Source organism: Paroedura picta, chromosome 3, assembly GCF_049243985.1.
Source record: "Paroedura picta isolate Pp20150507F chromosome 3, Ppicta_v3.0, whole genome shotgun sequence".
NCBI classification, from domain to species: Eukaryota; Metazoa; Chordata; class Lepidosauria; order Squamata; family Gekkonidae; genus Paroedura; species Paroedura picta.
Genome location: NC_135371.1, coordinates 154,964,196 through 154,981,937, shown reverse-complemented (window position 1 = coordinate 154,981,937; position 17,742 = coordinate 154,964,196). Strand labels below are relative to the sequence as shown.

Below are 17,742 nucleotides of genomic sequence, written 5' to 3'. Positions count from 1 at the left end.
GACGGTGGTACTCTCCCCACATTATTCAACATCTTCATGCGCCCTCTGGCTCAGCTGGTCCAGAATTATGGATTGGGTTGTCACCAATATGCGGATGACACCCAGCTCTACCTCCTCATGGACAGCCAGCGGGTCTCCCCCCTCCCCCCCAGAAACAATCACCAGATGTTTGGAAGTAGTTGCTGGATGGTTAAAGCAGTGTCGCCTGGAACTCAACCCCTCCAAGACAGAGGTCCTGCAGCTGGGCAGAAAGGAGGCTGGACAAGAGGCATGTTTACCAATTCTGGCTGAGGTGCAGCTTAACACCATGCCCTTGACCAGAAATTTAGGGGTGATTCTGGGTGCCTCCGTTTCTACGGAGGCCCAGATTACAGGTGTAGCCCATACGGCATTTTTCCACCTTCACCAGGTGAGACTATTAAGTGCCCTACCTGCACTCAGACTGTCTAGCCACAGTGATCCATGTAATGGTCCCCTCCAGATTACATTTCTGCAACTCACTGTATGTGGGCCTACCCTTGTCTTTGATCTTGAAATTATAGCTGGTGCAAAATGCAGCTGCTAGGGTCCTCACTGGCACATCTTGGAGGGCCCATATCCAGCCTGTGCTGAAGCAGTTGCGTTGGTTGCCAACTGGGGCCCAGAACAGATTCAAGGTTTTGGTACTAACTTTAAAGGCCATCCACAGTTTGGGCCCTGCCTATCTGAGGGACTGCTTGTCTCCTTATGCCCCCCCCCCACAGGGTTCTTTGCTCTGCGGGTGCTAATCTGCTTGTGGCCCCTGGCCCCAGAGAAGCACACCTGGACTTGGCCTGGACCAGGGGCTTTTCGGTCCGGGCCCCAACCGGGTGGAATGTGCTTCTGGAAGAGCTGAGGGCCTTGACAGAGCTTTCTCAGTTCCACAAGGCCTGCAAAACGGAGCTCTTCTGCCAGGTCATTGGTTGAGGCCAGGACCAAGAATGACTAGGGCCACTCCTCCGGCCCCGATACCATTCTGTGAACCTCGGTGATTGACTGCAGAATTGGGAAGGAATGGGGGTTATGCTGCCTCATGTTTTTATAGTACGAAGGGTTATGATTGTTTTATTGGGGTTTTTACTTGGTTTTATGTGGTGGGATATAAATTGAAATAATAAATAAAAACAAATAAATAAAGCTTTCTTGGATTTAATCAAGGAAAAGTCACTGTGTTCAGTTTCGGTTACTCCAATTGAAGAGGGATGTAGACAAACTGGAGCGTGTCCAGAGGAGGGCAACAAAGATGGTGAGGGGTTTGGAGACCAAGACATATGTAGAAAGAATGGGGGAGCTTCGCCTGTTTAGCCTAGAGAGGAGACGACTGAGAGGGGGTCTGATAACCATCTTCAAGTATTTAAAAGGCTGCCATATGGAGGATGGAGCAGAATTGCTCTCTCTTGCCCCAGACCAGAACAAATGGGATGAAATTAATTCAAAAGAAATTCTGTCTAAACATCCGGAAGAAGTTCCTGACAGTTAGAGTGGTTTCTCAGTGGAACAGGCTTCCTCGGGAGGGGGTGGGTTCTCCATCTTTGGAAATTTTTAAACAGAGGCTGGATAGCCTTCTGACAGAGAGGCCGATTCTGTGAAGGTTCAAGGGGGTGGCAGGTTACAGTGGATGAGTGATTGGGATGTGAGTGTCCTGCATAGTGCAGGGGGTTGGACTGGAAGACCCATGAGGTCCCTTCCAACTCTATGATTCTATGACTATTCTAAGTAACCAGAGATGCAGGAGTCTACTTCCTACCTGTATCAGGGAAGAAGCTGTTCGCCAGCTGCTGCTGCTGCTGCTGCTGCTGTTGCTGCTGCTGCATCACAAGTTGTTGAGGCTTCAGCCCCATCATTTGCTGCTGCTGCTGCTGGGGTGGCGGAGGTGGTGGCTGCGGCTGGACTCCAGGCATGGGCTTCTGAGCCAGGACCTGCTGCTGGTTCTGTTGACTGTGTGTGGCTTGGATGCTGTGTTGCGTGGCAAGCATGTGAGCCTGGTTCTGAGTCACTCCCATATGTGGGGCTAATACTTGGCTTTGCTGAGGGCCAGCCAAACGCTGCTGCTGCATCAGCTGCTGACTGGCCACCATTCCCTGCTGCCTGGCCACAACACCCAACTGCTGCTGCTGCTGCTGGGGGCTTACCAGCTGCCTATCATGAGGCTGGCTAGGGGGAGTGGAGTGAGCTAGCATGGCGTGAGGCTGGAGGTGCTGGGGTGCCCCCGGCACTTGGGCCGACATCTGCTGTTTCTTCTGCAGCTCCTTCTTCTCGTGCTCCAGCAGGTCTTCGATCAGGAGAGGCAGCTCACTGGCCACCAAGGAACTTTCCATCTTATCTAGATCGTCAGCTGGAGAATGTTGTTGGGGATTTGACAGGCTCAAGGACGCGCCACCCAGCTCAAACTTTTCCAGGACTGAGTTGTTGGTGCTGGTCATTTGGCTGGGGACAAGTGACGGGCGGCTTGGGGTCCCGTACAGGACCTTATCTGAGATGGAGGTATGGCTGTTGCTGTGGAACTGGGTCATGCTGAGCCGTATTCCAGGTCCTCCGGCTCCAGGGCTCATGAGGTTCTGGCCAGGCTTGATGTTCACTGCTAAGGTAGCGGCCATTTTTTCAGCTGCCTCAGATTTGACAGCAAGCTTTTCAGAAGTGCTGGTATTAAACTGGCAAGGGGAGGGCTTCAGGCAGCCCTCCTCTATCTTAGGCTTTATGTCAGCTGGCAGGCTAACCAATTTGCTGTCCAGCATATCACTGTGTGTTTTGAAGGTTGAAATGATGGGTGGAGGTACCCCTGAAGAGGAAGAGCAGGGAACATTGAGAAGATTCAGTCCTTCCTTTGCTTTGGGCACACCATCTCGGGGCAGCAATTCTGCCTTCTGTTCACCTGGCTTGCCAGCACCAGTGGAAGGATCATCTTTGAGGTAGGGTCCAACAGAGGGCTCTTTCTTCAGCAGGTCCTCACGTTCAGCCTTCTCGTTGGCCGATTCTACCAGACGCAAATGCTCGTTGAAGATGTCCTTCTTGTCCCCAGTGTCCAGCTCTGGATCTGTGTAGGCCAACAGGTCAAATTCATCACCATTCAGCAGATCATCAAGGTGCGGGTCATTGGTCTCCAGGTTGTCCAGGTTGCCAAGATCATCATCACCCTTGGCAACATCCGGATCAAGACTCAAGTTGGCCAAGTCGTCATCATCCTCCAGATCTTTGTGGGAATCAAAGTCATCATCCAAATCTGGCTCCACTGGCACTTCACAGGGCAGTTGCCTTCCAGCCAGACCTAACTGGTTCTTGCCAGCAGCTGGAGGGGCGTCCATGGCAGCTGGCGGAACGGTCACCTCTTTGGGGCCAGATGAAGAGAGTGGACGGGGTGGGACATGCTGCATCTCCAAGTTTCCAGGGGGCAGAATCAACTGGGGCACAGCCTTGGCATGAGGATGATGGTTGTTGCTTACATCTGCCCCCTGTGGGGAGGAAGAAATGGAGACTGACATTTTGGGAGCCTGCATGCCTTGAGTTCCCAGGACAGGGGCCTGCATAGGCATAACAGAAGCCTTCAAAGCCTGGTTGGGGCTGTCATTTCCAGGCAAGAAGAACCTGGGTCGAGCCTGGGGATTCTGCTGGACAAAAGGTGGGCCTGCCCCGCCTCCCCCCACTCCCTTTTGGGTATTGTGTCTTAGCTCAATGAACTGGGCTCCTAGAGTGCTGGTTGAAACCTGAAGCTGCTCTCCAGGACCCGCCAGCCGTGGGGCAAGACCGCCCAAAGTTTGACGGCTCAAGTCTTGGGTGGGCGGCTGTGGGAAGCGTGAAGGGGTTGGGAGACGCATTGACACCGCTTGCTGCTGCTGCTGCTGCTGCCACATCTGCTGCTGTGGGGACGGGGCTTGGAAGACACCACGAGGGTAAAATGGTTGTGCCGCTACCACTGATGGCCTAGAAGACAAAGGAGCAGAGAGGAAGAGACGTCAGGATCAGGAAACAAGGAATGGCTTTCCCAAAACCTCCACACTGCATTCTACAGGTGGTTGTGAGGCTAAACATAACCTCCCAGAGGTGAATATTTTCTCAGAGAACTCTATACGCCACAATGCTCTTCGGATTAAAAGGGCAAAGCTCCCTGCATTTCTGTTTCTCCAGGGCTAGTCATATGCATTATAAGCCTGCATTTTTTCTAGGAATCAAAACTGTATAGGCTCACAGCAGCTAATTTCACACGTTTAATAATGCAAAGAGAGAAAAGTAACCCTTGCCCAAGCCAGTATAAAACAACAGAAAGAAATTCCAGGCTGGCGATGGCAAAAAGCTTTATTCAGAACGAGTTCCTAGGTATAAAACATCGTTTTCGTATTTTGCTTCCTCAGTAAACTTATTTCTGAATTGGTTTTTTTTCCAGGGATACCAACAAGGTCTTCAACCCACTATCTAATTCTTATATTTTATATACCTTATATTTCATGTTTTAAGTCATATAATTTGGGTCTATTAGTATCAAAGGTCCATAAAGGTAACTATCTTATAAATGACCCATTTATAACATACAAAAATGAGGTTTTATACCTAGGAACTCATTCTGAATAAAGCTTTTTGCCATTGCCGGCTTGGAATTTCTTTCTGTTTATTCATCTTCGGCTGACAGGTCATCTCTGCTCAAGCCAAACAGTAAGCAGAATCAGTGGACAAAGTTTGAGTCCAGTGGCATCTTTAAGACCAACAACATTTTACTCCAGGTATAAGCTTTCATGCTTGCACACAAAAGTATATACCTTAAATAAAGCTTTGTTGGCCTTAAAGGACTCAAACTTTGTTCTGCTGCTTCAGACCAACACAGCTACCCACCCGAATCTAGAATCAGAGGCAATACACATACCTATATTAATTTACTGTTAAGGACAACAGGTGATCAAGGGCTAACTGATAGGAAATAAGGCCCTGCAGGTCGAAGGTAAAATCTCAGCCAGTAGTTCATTATTACTATCCATGCCCCAGTCCTTACTATGAATGATATTAATTTTCTGTAGATAAAAATCAGTCAGCTGCAAGCAAAGCCAAAATTCTGCTCACTGTCGATCATCCTTTTCCAGTTAAGACTGCCAAGCTCACCTGCCATTGATATCCATGGTGGAAGGAGTAGCTGTGGGGGGTGGCCGGGCAAGTCTCTCATCCTGCACGTAGGGCGTCTGCACCATCACAGCACCAGCCAGCTTGTTGCCTCCCGGGGTGGTACCCAGGCTACCTAGGATTCCTTTGTCCTGGGAAAGAGGAGGGTGTTTTTTCATTACCTAATTCAAACCGCTACTTGCCACAAGATTATCTGTGCAACCTTGGGCCATTCATTCTCTCTCAGGCTAAGCTACCTACCTCACAGGGTTGTTGTGAGAATAAAAAGAGGAAGGGAGAACCATGTGTGCTGCCCCGCACTCCTTGGAAGGGGGAGATTAAATATCTTCTATTAAGTAAATCATATGCAAAAAAGTTCATAATAGACTAGATTTACTGTGATGCACCTGATGCAAATATGACCGGTTAAGGGAGTGAAAGGGGATTTGACTTCTTTCAAAGCCCATCTCATCAGACCACGAGAAAACAAAGTCTTTTTCTCCAGGTGCAAAACCAGCATCGAAGTTTTAAGCAGACCATGTAAGCTCATATTGGGAAATAAAACATGAATCTGGCATATATCAGGTTAGACCAGTGTCTCCCAACCTGTGGGTCCCTATCCAAAAAGTGGATCAAGAAGCCTGTGAAATTGGGTCAAAGGCTTTTGTAGAGGAAATGTTCAAGGTTTGTTTCCCATTAAAATCGGCTTGTATGTTGCTTAGTTTACATCCAGAAGTCTTGCCGCACACAGCAAGAAATTTCTTCTTCCATGTCTCCGCAGCAGCGAGGTTGGTATGGGTGAAGAATTGGAAATCGTCGGAGAGCCCTTCCATTGGTCAATGGCTGGATAAAGTAGCTGAACTGTTAAAAATCGCTAGATTTTCTTTTATGATCAACAGAAGACCCATGGAAGAATATCAAGAGCAATGGTGCTATTATTTGGACTATCTTAAGAAAGGCAGTTAGAGATGTAAATGTAATCAGTTATGTATCACCAGAGTAGAATGAGGAGGATATTATATTGCTTTGTATGGACAATGAGTTCTCATGTTTAACACTATGTAGCACCATAGAAGTTAATTAATTCTTTCTGTATTCTTTCCGTCAACTTTCTTTTCTTAATAATTTTTTTTTCTAAAGGCTTTTGTAGCTTCACTGATATCACTTTTTCTAAGTGAGTCACCACACCAAAAAAGTTGGGAACCACTGAGTTAGATCACTGGTCCAACTAGTCCAGCCCTTTCTGTTGTGATGCTAGCTGCTTTCCAAAAGTTTCAGGCAGATGAACTGGAATCCACCCCACCCACCCAACTGGGTCTAAATTTAAATGGTCCCAGAAAAGCACTAAGCCTCTGGACCTCCGCCCAGCCAAAAGCATGGAGAGTCAGATCATTTCAAAATATGCGGTGATTTTCATATTCGCACACCAGCCTGACTACCTGCACCTGGAATAGCCAACTTCAGAAGCATTTCAGCCCCCCTCAGCTGGACCCTCCCTAGGTGCAATGCCACTGCTGATGTATGGGCAAAAAGGAGAACTCAAAGCACAGAGCTGTCCACTTGACTTTGCATATCCAGGAAATCTAGGCCAGGGGTAGTGGACCTGTGGTCCTCCAGATGTCCATGGTCTACAATTCCCATGAGCCCCTGCCAGCAAATGCTGGCAGGGGCTCATGGGAATTGTAGTCCATGGACATCTGGAGGACCGCAGGTTGACTACCCCTGATCTAGGCTATACCTCTTAAGAAACCTTCAGCTCCTTTTGAAACCCCTAAGGTTTTCGTTTCTAGTTTTTGCTCTTAAGTCAACTTGGCATGAGTTGACTTCAGATACATTAGCACAGCCTTTCTCAACTTTTTTTGCCATTGAGAAACCCCTGAAACATTCTTCAGGCTTTGAGAAACCCCAGAAGTGGTACAATGGTGCAGAAAATGGTTCAGAAACATAGCTGCGTACACGCCCACCTGGGGACCCTCCCCTTCCCTCCCCCTCCAAGCCCATCACTGGCCATTTTGGAAAGGCGGGGGGAAGCAGGTCAACATGACCATATATGGTCATATCGCCTGATAAATGTTTAACAAATTTAAAATATATATAAGAATTAATCTAGTCCAACCCATTCAGGAAACCCTTCCAGGGCTGTCAAGAACCCCCAGGGTTTTATGAAACCCTGCACCAATGATCCCCTATTTCCCAATGGCCCCATGACTGTATTTCTGTCACAGGACGGTCAGTCTCTGTGAGACAGTCGGATTCAACAGCTCACCGCCAGGCGTTCTTCCAAAGACGTACCTGTGCTGGTGGGAATGGAGTCATGCTCCGATTCATCTGTTCAAAGGCCTGCCCACTGCCCTCCGGGTTCCAGGATGCCTGGGAGTTGTTTGCAGCCGCTGCAGCACTCTCTTTCTCTTGCCGCAAGTTATTCCTTTGGATCTGCTGACGGATGAGCAACTCACGGAGCCTCTGCCGCTGGAGGGGGGTGCAGGAGAAAAAGGGACTCGGGCTAATGGCCTGTCCTTCCTTCAAAGGTCTCTTGAGCCATCTCCGTTCATTCTAGCCAGACCTGTGGCTCTTCCATACAACATCATCTTCCCTGACCCAACCCCCACGAGCAGATAACCATCTTCTGTGACTGGCAGCCTTAAGTTCTCCAATGAGATCTGGTTGCCATCTGCATTAACATCTGAGAGTTTTACATGCTTTAGTCTCTGGCTGAATTCACACATAATTAACCAGACATGGGCTTGTTAAGACAGGAATGAGCCTATGGGAAATCTCAGCCTCATGCTTAGGATTAATCCAAGTATGAAGAGGAAGAAGAGGTGGGTTTTACACCCCACTTTTCATTACCTGAAGGAGTCTCAAAGAGGCTTACAATCGCCTTCCCTTTCTCTCCCCACAACAGACACCCTGTGAGGCAGGTGGGGCTGAGAGAGCCCCAATATTACTGCTCGGTTAGAACAGCTCCAACAGGACTGTGACTAGCCCAAGGCCATCCAGCTGGCTGCCTGGGTAAGAGCAAGGAATCAAACCCAGCTCTCCAGATTAGAGGCCGTCACTCTCTCAGGCAAGAGAACAAACCTGCTATTAATCCACACATGTCCTACTGGCCCTACTCACAATCCAATCCTATATTTGAGGCAAGGAAGGAATTCTACTCCCAGCTATGGAATTAGGAAGAGACACTGAGTATTCTACCACCACCCCTTTGATCTCTGCAATCAAGTCCCTGGAGTTCATCTGTCCAGCAGGAACCTTTGGTGCAATGCTCTGGTCTGATGTCCTGGCCTTAAAGGGTCAGATGGCCTTTTAATCATCATCATCATTATTTATTACCCACCACTCCCAAGCAGGCTCATGGCAGGTTACAGATGTCCAGTTAAAACCCCCATTAAAACAGACAAAAATTACAAATACAGAAGACCAACAACAAGGCGGAGAACCCCCCCCCCCATCCCCAACCCCTACCTCTAGAGGGGGGAGGCAGGAGGGATGAAGTAATCAAGTTGCAGCTTAACACCAAGGTGGCCCTTTGAGACTCTTGCAAATGCCCGACCTCCCTCTGCTGGCTTGCCATCACTTTGAAATTACGATCGATCCCCCTGCTCCTATCCCCTTTAAAGCCCCCAAAGCGGCAACCTTCTCACCTGTCTCTGTTTCTCCAATTCCGTCTGGCTGATGTTGCTGATGGCCCCCTCCTGGCTGACTGGCAGTTCTTGCAGCTCCCTGTTTGGTGGGCCCACCACTCCTTCGTCCCTCTTGTCACCTGGCGGCACCATTCCTGTCCGCGGCAGGTAGGGCAAGGGGCTCTCTTGCTGAGACGGCTGCTGGGGCAGGACCGAGGGAGGGCGCAGCGGGGGCACGTTGTAAGAGTCTGGGGCACTCTTGCCCGGCCCCAGTGGGCTGCCAACCTGGTGGAACCCCGGTGAAGAAACGTAGCTTGTGCTTTGGGGCTTGCTCGGAGCAAAATGGCTATTGATCCCATGGGAAGGGGAACTCTTCATTGGCTCGCTGGGAGGGAAAGTGAAGCGCATTTGGGGCTGAGCATTCGGAAAGACGTTAGCACCAGGGGAGCGAGCGAACTGGGGCTGCTGGCTAGTCTTGGGGTGGGGCTCACCCGAAGGAGGCACTGCTGGATAGCCCCCGATTGCCGGGCTGCTGTGGGAAACGGGCAAGGGCTTGAAGCCGGCATCCGGCATCTGGGGACGAGGGGGCTTGTGCAGAGGGGCAAAAGGATCCCGGGATTGGGGCCGTGAAGGAGGCCGGGAGTAGGGGTCGGGAGACTGAAAACGGGGGGTGACCGGGGACTGGCAGAAGGCTTCATTGGAAAGTGGCCGGGGAGTGAGGGGCGACTGGGAGCTCGACTGGGACTGTGGGCTGGCTGGGATACGTGAGAAGGGGTCAGAGGGTAGTGAGCGAGGGGGGAGGGCACAGCAGCTTTCTGGGGGTGGGGGCTGAGGCCTAGGCGTCAGAGGAGGCTGAGCGTAAGGATCCGGGAATGGAGACTGCCGGTAGAGATCGGGCTGGCTGGGGGGAGAAGAAGCCAGAGGATGAGAATCTGGGGGGCGATGCCCCAAACCTGGGCTCTGTGGCTCCACCTGAGATTGCCGTGGGGTGAGAGGGGCTTTGAACACATCGGGGGCTTTCATTTCAGTGGGGTGATGAGCACCAGCTGGCGAGTCCCCGTAGCCGTAGCTTGGAGAGCAGATTCCTGGCCCCGCGTCTTCTTTCTTGATCTCCAATCCTTTCTTCTGTTCCCCAAAGGGTGGTGGCGAAAGCATCAGGGCGGGTTGCTGGGGGCTTCCAGGCACAGATAAGTTTTCCAAAGACCCACTCGGGCAGCGGGGTTTCAGGAAAGGGTCTGGGGTAGAGGGCTGATGCCTAGGGGTTCCAGGGGGAGTGGGCTGGAACTCCCCAGTCTGCGGGGCTGGACGATTGGGCAGGTGTGGGGACTGTCCGGAGGAGGAGGAGGAAGAGGAGGAGGTAAAGCTGGCAGGCACTGAGGAAGGAGAAGGAAAACGTGGGTCTGGTGGGGGGCAGGCAGAGGCCATGCCATAGGGCTCGTGCAAAGGCACTTGCGCTGGGGGCTGGGCACTGGCGGCAGAAGGGGGAAGATTGAGGAAGAGCTCACTGGGCGACTCAACGCCGGACCCGCTTGGCAGAGTGGCAGCATGGTTGATGTAGACTGGCTGCCCAGCGCCTGAGGTGGCAGCGACAGGAGGGGGAGGAGGAGGTGGTGGCGGCGGTGGCTGGGTGGCCCCTGGCAGTGCCCCCGGCTGGGGTGGGATGCGCAGATGCAGAGCAGGGCGGTCTGGTCTCCGCGGCACCTCTACTTTGGTCTGCTGCTTGCTGATCTGGCTCTCAGCTTGCTGCAGAAAGGGAAGCAAGAACACACCAGGGGCGGATTGTCAAAAGCACCGTCCGTACCTCCCAACCCCTCCTCTCTTCTCTGTGAAATGGCAAAATTGTGTATCTAAGCTTTCTGGCTTCTGAGCATTTCTTGGGAAGGAAAGCAAGACTCGACAGGCTCCCAAAGGACCATAATGAACAAACTGCTTCAGCATGGTTCTCGGGCTTAAAATTAGCCTAATGCCAGGATCAGAACCACTGGGCGCAGTTGGCTGAAGATAGTGATCAAGTATATAATCATAGAATAGAATCACAGAGTTGGAAGGGGCCATACAGGCCATCTAGTCCAACCCCCTGTTCAACGCAGGATCAGCCCAGAGCATCCTAAAGCATCCAAGAAAAGTGTGTATCCAACCTTTGCTTGAAGACTGCCAGTGAGGGGGAGCTCACCACCTCCTTAGGCAGCCTACTCCACTGCTGAACTACTCTGACTGTGAAATTTTTTTTCCTGATATCTAGCCTATATCGTTGTACTTGAAGTTTAAACCCATTACTGCGTGTCCTTTCCTCTGCAGCCAACAGAAACAGCATCCTGCCCTCCTCCACGTGACAACCTTTCAAATACTTAAAGAGGGCTATCATGTCCCCTCTCAACCTCCTTTTCTCCAGGCTGAACATTCCCAAGTCCCTCAACCTATCTTCATAGGGCTTGGTCCCTTGTATCTTCCCGTGAACTCTGCCTTCAACAAACACTACTCACAAAGGGACCTCTCATCTTATAGGCCTGGCTTACCTTCTGCACCTTGTTGATGCGGTGAGCCGCCCGGTTATCTTTGGCCTTTTGCTGCATGAAAAAAAGCCACAATGAATTTGGATCATGATGGCAGGTGCTAGGAAATTCCCCTTCCCAAATGTTCCTTTCCTGCCTCAGTGAAGGGGCCAATATTTTAAACTGGGCCAATATTTTAAAAAAGAGAAACAAATATGTTAGAAGAACTGCTACAGTATTTACATCATATACACGCTCGCACATGTGTATATACGAATCGGTGAACATATGTGTATGTAGGTCACCCTCGATTCTAGACAGGAGGCCCATAAAAACATGAATGCAAAGGCCCAGGGTGCACGTGGAAAGCCTGCACAGGAGACATAGTCATTCCAACACTCCCACCCAGTCTTCATGGACCACTTACCAAATAAGGGGCTTTGTCTGGGGCTGGCACCTTTCTCCAGAGCTTCATGATCTGCTTGCAACGGCTAGACCAGTCTGGAGGAGGGAGAGGGGTGGAAGACAAGGCAAACACACCAAGAGCATTTTATTCAGGTTTCTGTCCACAGGACCTGGTCACAGATTTGATACGACAGAAATGTTGGGTCTGCTTTCGACAGGTACTGCTTTATTGCTGTGCTACAGAAACAGTTCATGTCTATACAGGACAATCCAGCTATAGTGTGACGGGAGCACAATATTCCACAATGTGTTCACAAGGACACGCTTTTGCATAGGCCACTGTGGTTTCAGCCACGTCAGTTCTGCAGGAGACGCCTTAAATCCCTGCAGAGGTTTTAACACGGTAATGGGTTTCCTTGGGTAAATCACCCCCCCCTCTCCAGCCTAACAGACTGTTGTGATGACAGAGGGAAACTCCAGCAAGTAGGGATGGACCAAAATTATGTGAAATATATACTCAAGCGTTATCACCACAATTCATTTTACAGCAGGATTGAAATCACTCTGGCCCAGAATTTGGTCAGCAGGATTGGAATCACCCTGGCCCAGAATCAGGGCGTTTTTGGTCAGCAGCAGACATGCCGAACAACAGTGGGAGAGTTTTCGTGAAATAATCAATACACAGACAAGCAAAGTCAGTTTGCAACAAAAGGTGGACCTGATGTCATATTGAGTGGGGGCAGACCTGACCAACCTGGGTAATCCTGTTTGAGGCTGGGGAAATTCATGTTGGCATAGAGCACGGGTGAGATGGTGGACAGCTCCCCCAGTTCCTCGTCCTTCTCCCAGCGCTGCAGGCTCCGCTGGTTATAGGAGAGTCCGTCGCTCTCCCCCTCCGTGGTGGGTGTGGTGGGCGTGGACGCTGCAGAACTGCTGGCCCAAGGGCTCTCTGGTTCACATTGCTCAGGGCTGAAGAAGCCACTCCTTTCCCTATAAAGCAGAGGGAGGAAATTCAGGTAAAGTGATGAATGCAAGGTGAGTTGGATAGGTAGTTGAAGGGCTAGGATGCGATGACTGGGGAAGAGCACCTGTCAGCTTTGGCCAACTTACCTGCTATCAAGAAATGGGGACTGGCAAACTCCAGTATAGGTCTCCATCGGTACAGCAGGCTGCAAGGATCCAAGGGAGACCCCACCACCTAAGGAGAGGACAGAGAGCATCAGAGTTTGAATCAAGAGGTGCTGCCCCTTCTCCCATTCATCTTAAAAACATCCAAAAATACTGGCAAGGTATTTCTTCGATATTTTTGTCTCTTTGGGTGAATGCACATACCGAGTCCGAACCTTTTAAAAACCCTTCATCCTACTTCCAACATCTCCATCAATTCTAGGTCTATCATAGTAAAGGAAAACTCACTTCCTTCGGCATGACCCAGTGGTGATGGCCACTATCACTGAGAACTATAAAAAGCCAGATTTTTTAGCTTACAATTTTAATATTCCCTTAATTTCAAAAATACCTCCCTTCTCTAGGGAGGGAACAGGGATGCATCAATAATGCCTTCTGCTTCTGAACTCTATTCCCCGTTCAGAAAAAGCACTTTCGGAAGTTGTCCTGCCACCAGCAGAGGAGAACATAGTAAAGTGAAATCTCAAGGACCTGAAGTGCTATGAAATTATCTGAAGAACTATTTCTCCCAAAGATCCAGACCACTCAAGAAGCAAAGGGATGGTCCATAGGCCTCAACCCCAGCTTCTCCTTACCCCAGTGCAGTGGTCTCACCTTGCAGGAAAGGCCTTTGGGCAAGTTGTGTGCGGTTTGGGTCACGGATGCCTCCAGCCTCTGGTTCTGCCCCAACACAGTTGAGTTGCTGCTCTCGCTCAGCGGATCCCAGGACATCTTTAAAGAGCTGCTGGACATCCTTGCTCTCCATTTTGGGTAGCTCTGTTGGCAAGGAGGGACATTGGAATGGAACCACAAGCACTAAGAGACATCAAGAGACAACCTGAGCCACATACGGAACCTGGTGGTCTCCAAAAAGGACAGGTTGATCCTCTGAAGTGAGTGTTATTAGACCAGTGTAGGATGGATACAATGGCTGGTCTTAGTTTAGGCCACTAGGATCTACCCCTATTCCGCTTGGAAGAAAAGCCAGGAGGCCAGGCTCCCAGTCTCCCCTGCTCTCCGTGGGGTAGATCCTTAGCAGAAGGATGGGGGCAGTAGAGTCTATTCAAAGGGCCCGCCTGACCTTCAGTGGGGATTTTGTCAAGGTCGGAGCTGAGCACCCCCTCCCCCGGGGGTGTGGCTGGGTTCTCGGCACCTGTAGGATCTGGAGTGTTCTTGGGCACCATCTGTTCTTCTGTGCCTGTAAGGAACAAACACCAAACCTGTCATTACAGAGAATGTCCAGTTAACACCCGCAGCACAAGAGGACAGGGCAGAGGTACTATCAGTACTGACCCCTGACTTGCAGCAGGCCACACAAGCATCAGGAAGGATCTCCTAAGCTCTTGTACTGGAAGGGATACACTTTTCTAAGTAGAGCAGTTGGGGGACAATTTAAATGAGTCAGGTGACACCACTTTGGTTTGCAGCTTGAGGCTCAGGAGGCAAGGGTGGGAGGGATGATACTGAAAACTAGCTCTGAAACGATCTCTGGATGTCTCCAGCAGTGCAAAACATTACAGCCTGCCGTCCGACAGAGGTCACCTGGTTAAGACCAAGTCCCAGAGATCCTACTGCTTCCCCACCTGACATCTCCCAACACAATTCAGTAGTCTGAAAAGGACAGGGATGGCGAAGTATCCAATGCAAAATTGTAAAGGAGAGAATCATGTATACTGAAACAAGCACCTTGTAGGAAGAGTGGGATTAAAATATGGAGTGGTTGGAAACTGTTTTCTATAGCTGCCTATGACCCTTAACAGTGGCGTGGCACATAACTTCATGGAGGCAGAAGTCACACCAAGCTCTCCATGTGCCGTCAAAAACCTTGTACTCACCGGTATTTTCAGGCTTGGCCTCAGCAGCTTTCAAGCTGTTTTCTGGGGCAGCTGTCTCCCTGCCATCAACACATTCATTCCCTAGTGGATGACAGAGAAAAGTCAAGACAGTAGAACAGGAACAGTCACCTGACTGCTTGGATAGGCCCCCTCTTTCCCTCAGAGGCAATTATAGAATCACAGAATATAGAGTTGGAAGGGACCTCCCAGGGTCATCTAGCCCAACCCCTCACAGAATGCAGGAACTCACAACTACCTGCCCACTCACAGTGACCCCAATTTCATGCCCAAGTGATCCCTCCACCAAACATCTCCAGATTCCAGCCTGGCCAGAGTGGCCATACCAAATCAGCATCAGGGAAATACAACTGAAATGTTAAAAATGAGAGAGACTCCACACTGTGATGTCAAATCTCCCTTTCAAATATGTTTGCAATGAGTAGGCAACAGGTTAAAATACCCATTTGCAATACTGCATCTGAATGCTGGCATGATGAAGCTCTTGTTACTGGACAGAGCTCTTCTGCCAGGCCTTTAGGATGGGGCCAAAGATAACATCTGTGTGCCTACCTATTTATGGCCCCACCTGTCCATCTACTCATGCACTGATTCACTCCCAGACCAGCCTGAACTTTTGGGAGAATTCCAACAATTATAATAGACACTCTGTGGAAGTATCGTTGCTGTTTTAATCTGCTGTTATTTATTTAAATGAATTTTAAATTTAAATTGTATCTGCTTGAATTATGTATATTTTATATAATTTTGTGCACTGCCTCGAGCCAGCTTGCCAGCAGGGTGGTCTAAAAATCTAATAAATAAGAGGTACGCTTCCAGCCCCCAGAGTGGGCTACCGTTGCACAGTACCACCATGAAAACCACTTGGATTCAAAGTCCCATCCACATCCCCCATGCTCACCTTTTTGCTGAACCAAAGCCTCCTTCCCATCCATTGGCCCTTTCTGGAGCATGCTGGAATCCACTTTGGCCCTGGGAGCCCCCTGGCCGACAGGAGGGTGAGCCGTCCCATCTCCACCCACGCCACCAGCTGCCAACACGGCCTTTCTGCTCAGGTCCAGAAGTGCTTTCCCAAAGAAGGCTTCCTGTCGAGGAGAAAGAACAAAATGGTAAGAGGAGACAGATGTCCCCGGAGGTTTACTCAGATGAACCTCTGGAAAGTCAACTTTTAACATCTGCTTTAGAGCAACTATTTCCTCTGGTAAATGTATCTATTTACTTCATTCGTACCTTGCTTTTCTCTCCGATGGACATTCAAAGCGACTTACATAATTTCCCCCTCCTCTATTTTCTCTTTACAACCACCCTGCGAGGAAGGTTAGGATGAGAGTGTGTGAATGGCCTACGGTCATCTAGCAAGCTTCCATAGCGGACTGGGGATTCAGACCTGGGTCTCCCAGGTCCTAGTTTAACATTGTAACTACCACACCATGTTGGCTGTCTGTCTTCTAGAGCAGGGGTAGTCAACCTGCATTTGCTGGCAGGGGCTCATGGGAATTGTAGTCCATGAACATCTGGAGGACCACAGGTTGACCACCCCTGTTCTAGAGGGCCTTTCAACCCTATCTAGCCTCCAAAGCCATGCGCAAGAACTAAAGCCAAGTGTCATAAAACTAAGGATTAATATGCAAAATAAGAGAAATCACTTCCAGCCTGCTCATTCCCCCTATCAGCAGCATCAACATCTAGTGTGGACTATGGTACCAACACTTCAGGCTACATCAAAGGCCCCCTGGACTAGGTAATTCTTTAAACAATCCGGAATAAAGCCATATAACAAAGGGCATTCCTTATGTGCGTGTGGTGGAGAAGATACTGAAGAGGCCTTTCCTCCTCTTGAGTAAAGCCTACCAAACTGCAGTTAAGGCTGGTTCCCCAAGGCAGGCTCCCTCCTGTGAATCTCAAAATTTTAAGCCACAGATTAGAAACAGATATGGTCCTTTAGGTCCTTGGGACCCAAATCAGCTAGGGCTTGAAAGATCAAAATCAGCTCCTCACACTGAGCCTGGAAACAAACCAGAAGGCAAAGTAGACAGCACACTGGTTTTGATATCACCGCACTGTACGTCCCAGTAATGGCAGTAAGTATCTACTCTTCATAATACGGACCGTTGTTTCTGAACTATCTTCAAGGGCAGACCCACATAGTGTATTGGGGTAGTCAACCTGTGGTCCTCCAGATGTCCATGGACTACAATTTCCATGAGCCCCTGCCAGCAAACGTCTATGGACATCTGGAGGACCACAGGTTGACTACCCCTGCATTATAGTACTCAAGTCCAGATGTTCTACTAAGGCATGTATAACTGTGGCAAGATTGGCTTTCTCTAGAAACAGGTACAGCCGGCAAAAAAGCACCCAGCTCAGTATGGGCAACAGCACCTGTCCCTCTCTCCACGATTCCCATCCAGCCTCTTGGCATTTTCCCAAGCAACAATGATCAGTCTCACAACATACCGTCCCAGTTTCCTAAATACCTACGATTCCTTCCCTCCCCTTCTCCCAGTCTGCACTAACCAAATGATGGGGCAAGAGAGTTCCATGCCGTTCTCTTTAGTTCCGCTTCTGCTCCAATCCGTGAAGACATTTCTATCAATCCCCGCCGTCCATACCTGAAGGTAGGCAGGGAACATGTCCTCCAGCTTGCTCTTCTTTCTGCCGCGCCGCTTCTTCTTCTCGTCGCCCTCAGCCGCTCCCTGCTCAGGGGCACCTTCCGCAGGGATCTCAGAAAGCTGAGCCCCTGGTAGAAAAAGAGGACGGAGTTGCCATTAGCACGCCCCAGCTTAAAGGGTGGGAATGGAAGTATTCCGTAACCCCACAGAGTTTGCAATCTGGCTGAACTCATGCTGTTTTGCTAGGAAGACTAGGAAGAAAAGGGGGCGGAGAGAACTGTGCAGATCTGAAGGGAGGATTTTAAGGAGGTGGCAAGAGAGGTGTGCGAGAGCTTGCCCCAGGTCCTAATTTTCATCCCATTCCTTTCCACCTCTATCCCTTTTTTCTCATGACCGGCTAAATGTGTATGCAGAATACTCTCCATCTGCTAATGGGAAAGGGAGGGCATCAGCAACAAGACTTTTTAACAAGTACAGATGGAATAGA

The 17,742-nt window shown here is 49.9% G+C and overlaps 1 protein-coding gene across 5 annotated transcripts in view; it reads right to left on the bottom strand.

Annotated features, from left to right (window-relative positions):
• Positions 1-17,742, bottom strand: part of KMT2D (lysine methyltransferase 2D) — a 96,115-nt gene that overhangs the window by 30,407 nt on the left and 47,966 nt on the right. For 4 of the 5 annotated variants that reach the window (XM_077328793.1, XM_077328795.1, XM_077328797.1 and 1 more), the window contains 13 exons: positions 17,256-17,383; positions 15,545-15,728; positions 14,626-14,706; positions 13,872-13,988; positions 13,406-13,567; positions 12,734-12,821; positions 12,378-12,613; positions 11,646-11,719; positions 11,243-11,293; positions 8,748-10,469; positions 7,393-7,569; positions 5,104-5,252; positions 1,766-3,936 (listed from right to left, as the gene is read on the bottom strand). In XM_077328793.1, the coding sequence (XP_077184908.1) occupies positions 1,766-3,936; positions 5,104-5,252; positions 7,393-7,569; positions 8,748-10,469; positions 11,243-11,293; positions 11,646-11,719; positions 12,378-12,613; positions 12,734-12,821; positions 13,406-13,567; positions 13,872-13,988; positions 14,626-14,706; positions 15,545-15,728; positions 17,256-17,383 (5,340 nt within the window). The remainder of the gene's footprint in view (positions 1-1,765; positions 3,937-5,103; positions 5,253-7,392; positions 7,570-8,747; positions 10,470-11,242; positions 11,294-11,645; positions 11,720-12,377; positions 12,614-12,733; positions 12,822-13,405; positions 13,568-13,871; positions 13,989-14,625; positions 14,707-15,544; positions 15,729-17,255; positions 17,384-17,742) is intronic. The other variant, XM_077328796.1, reaches the window with a different exon arrangement.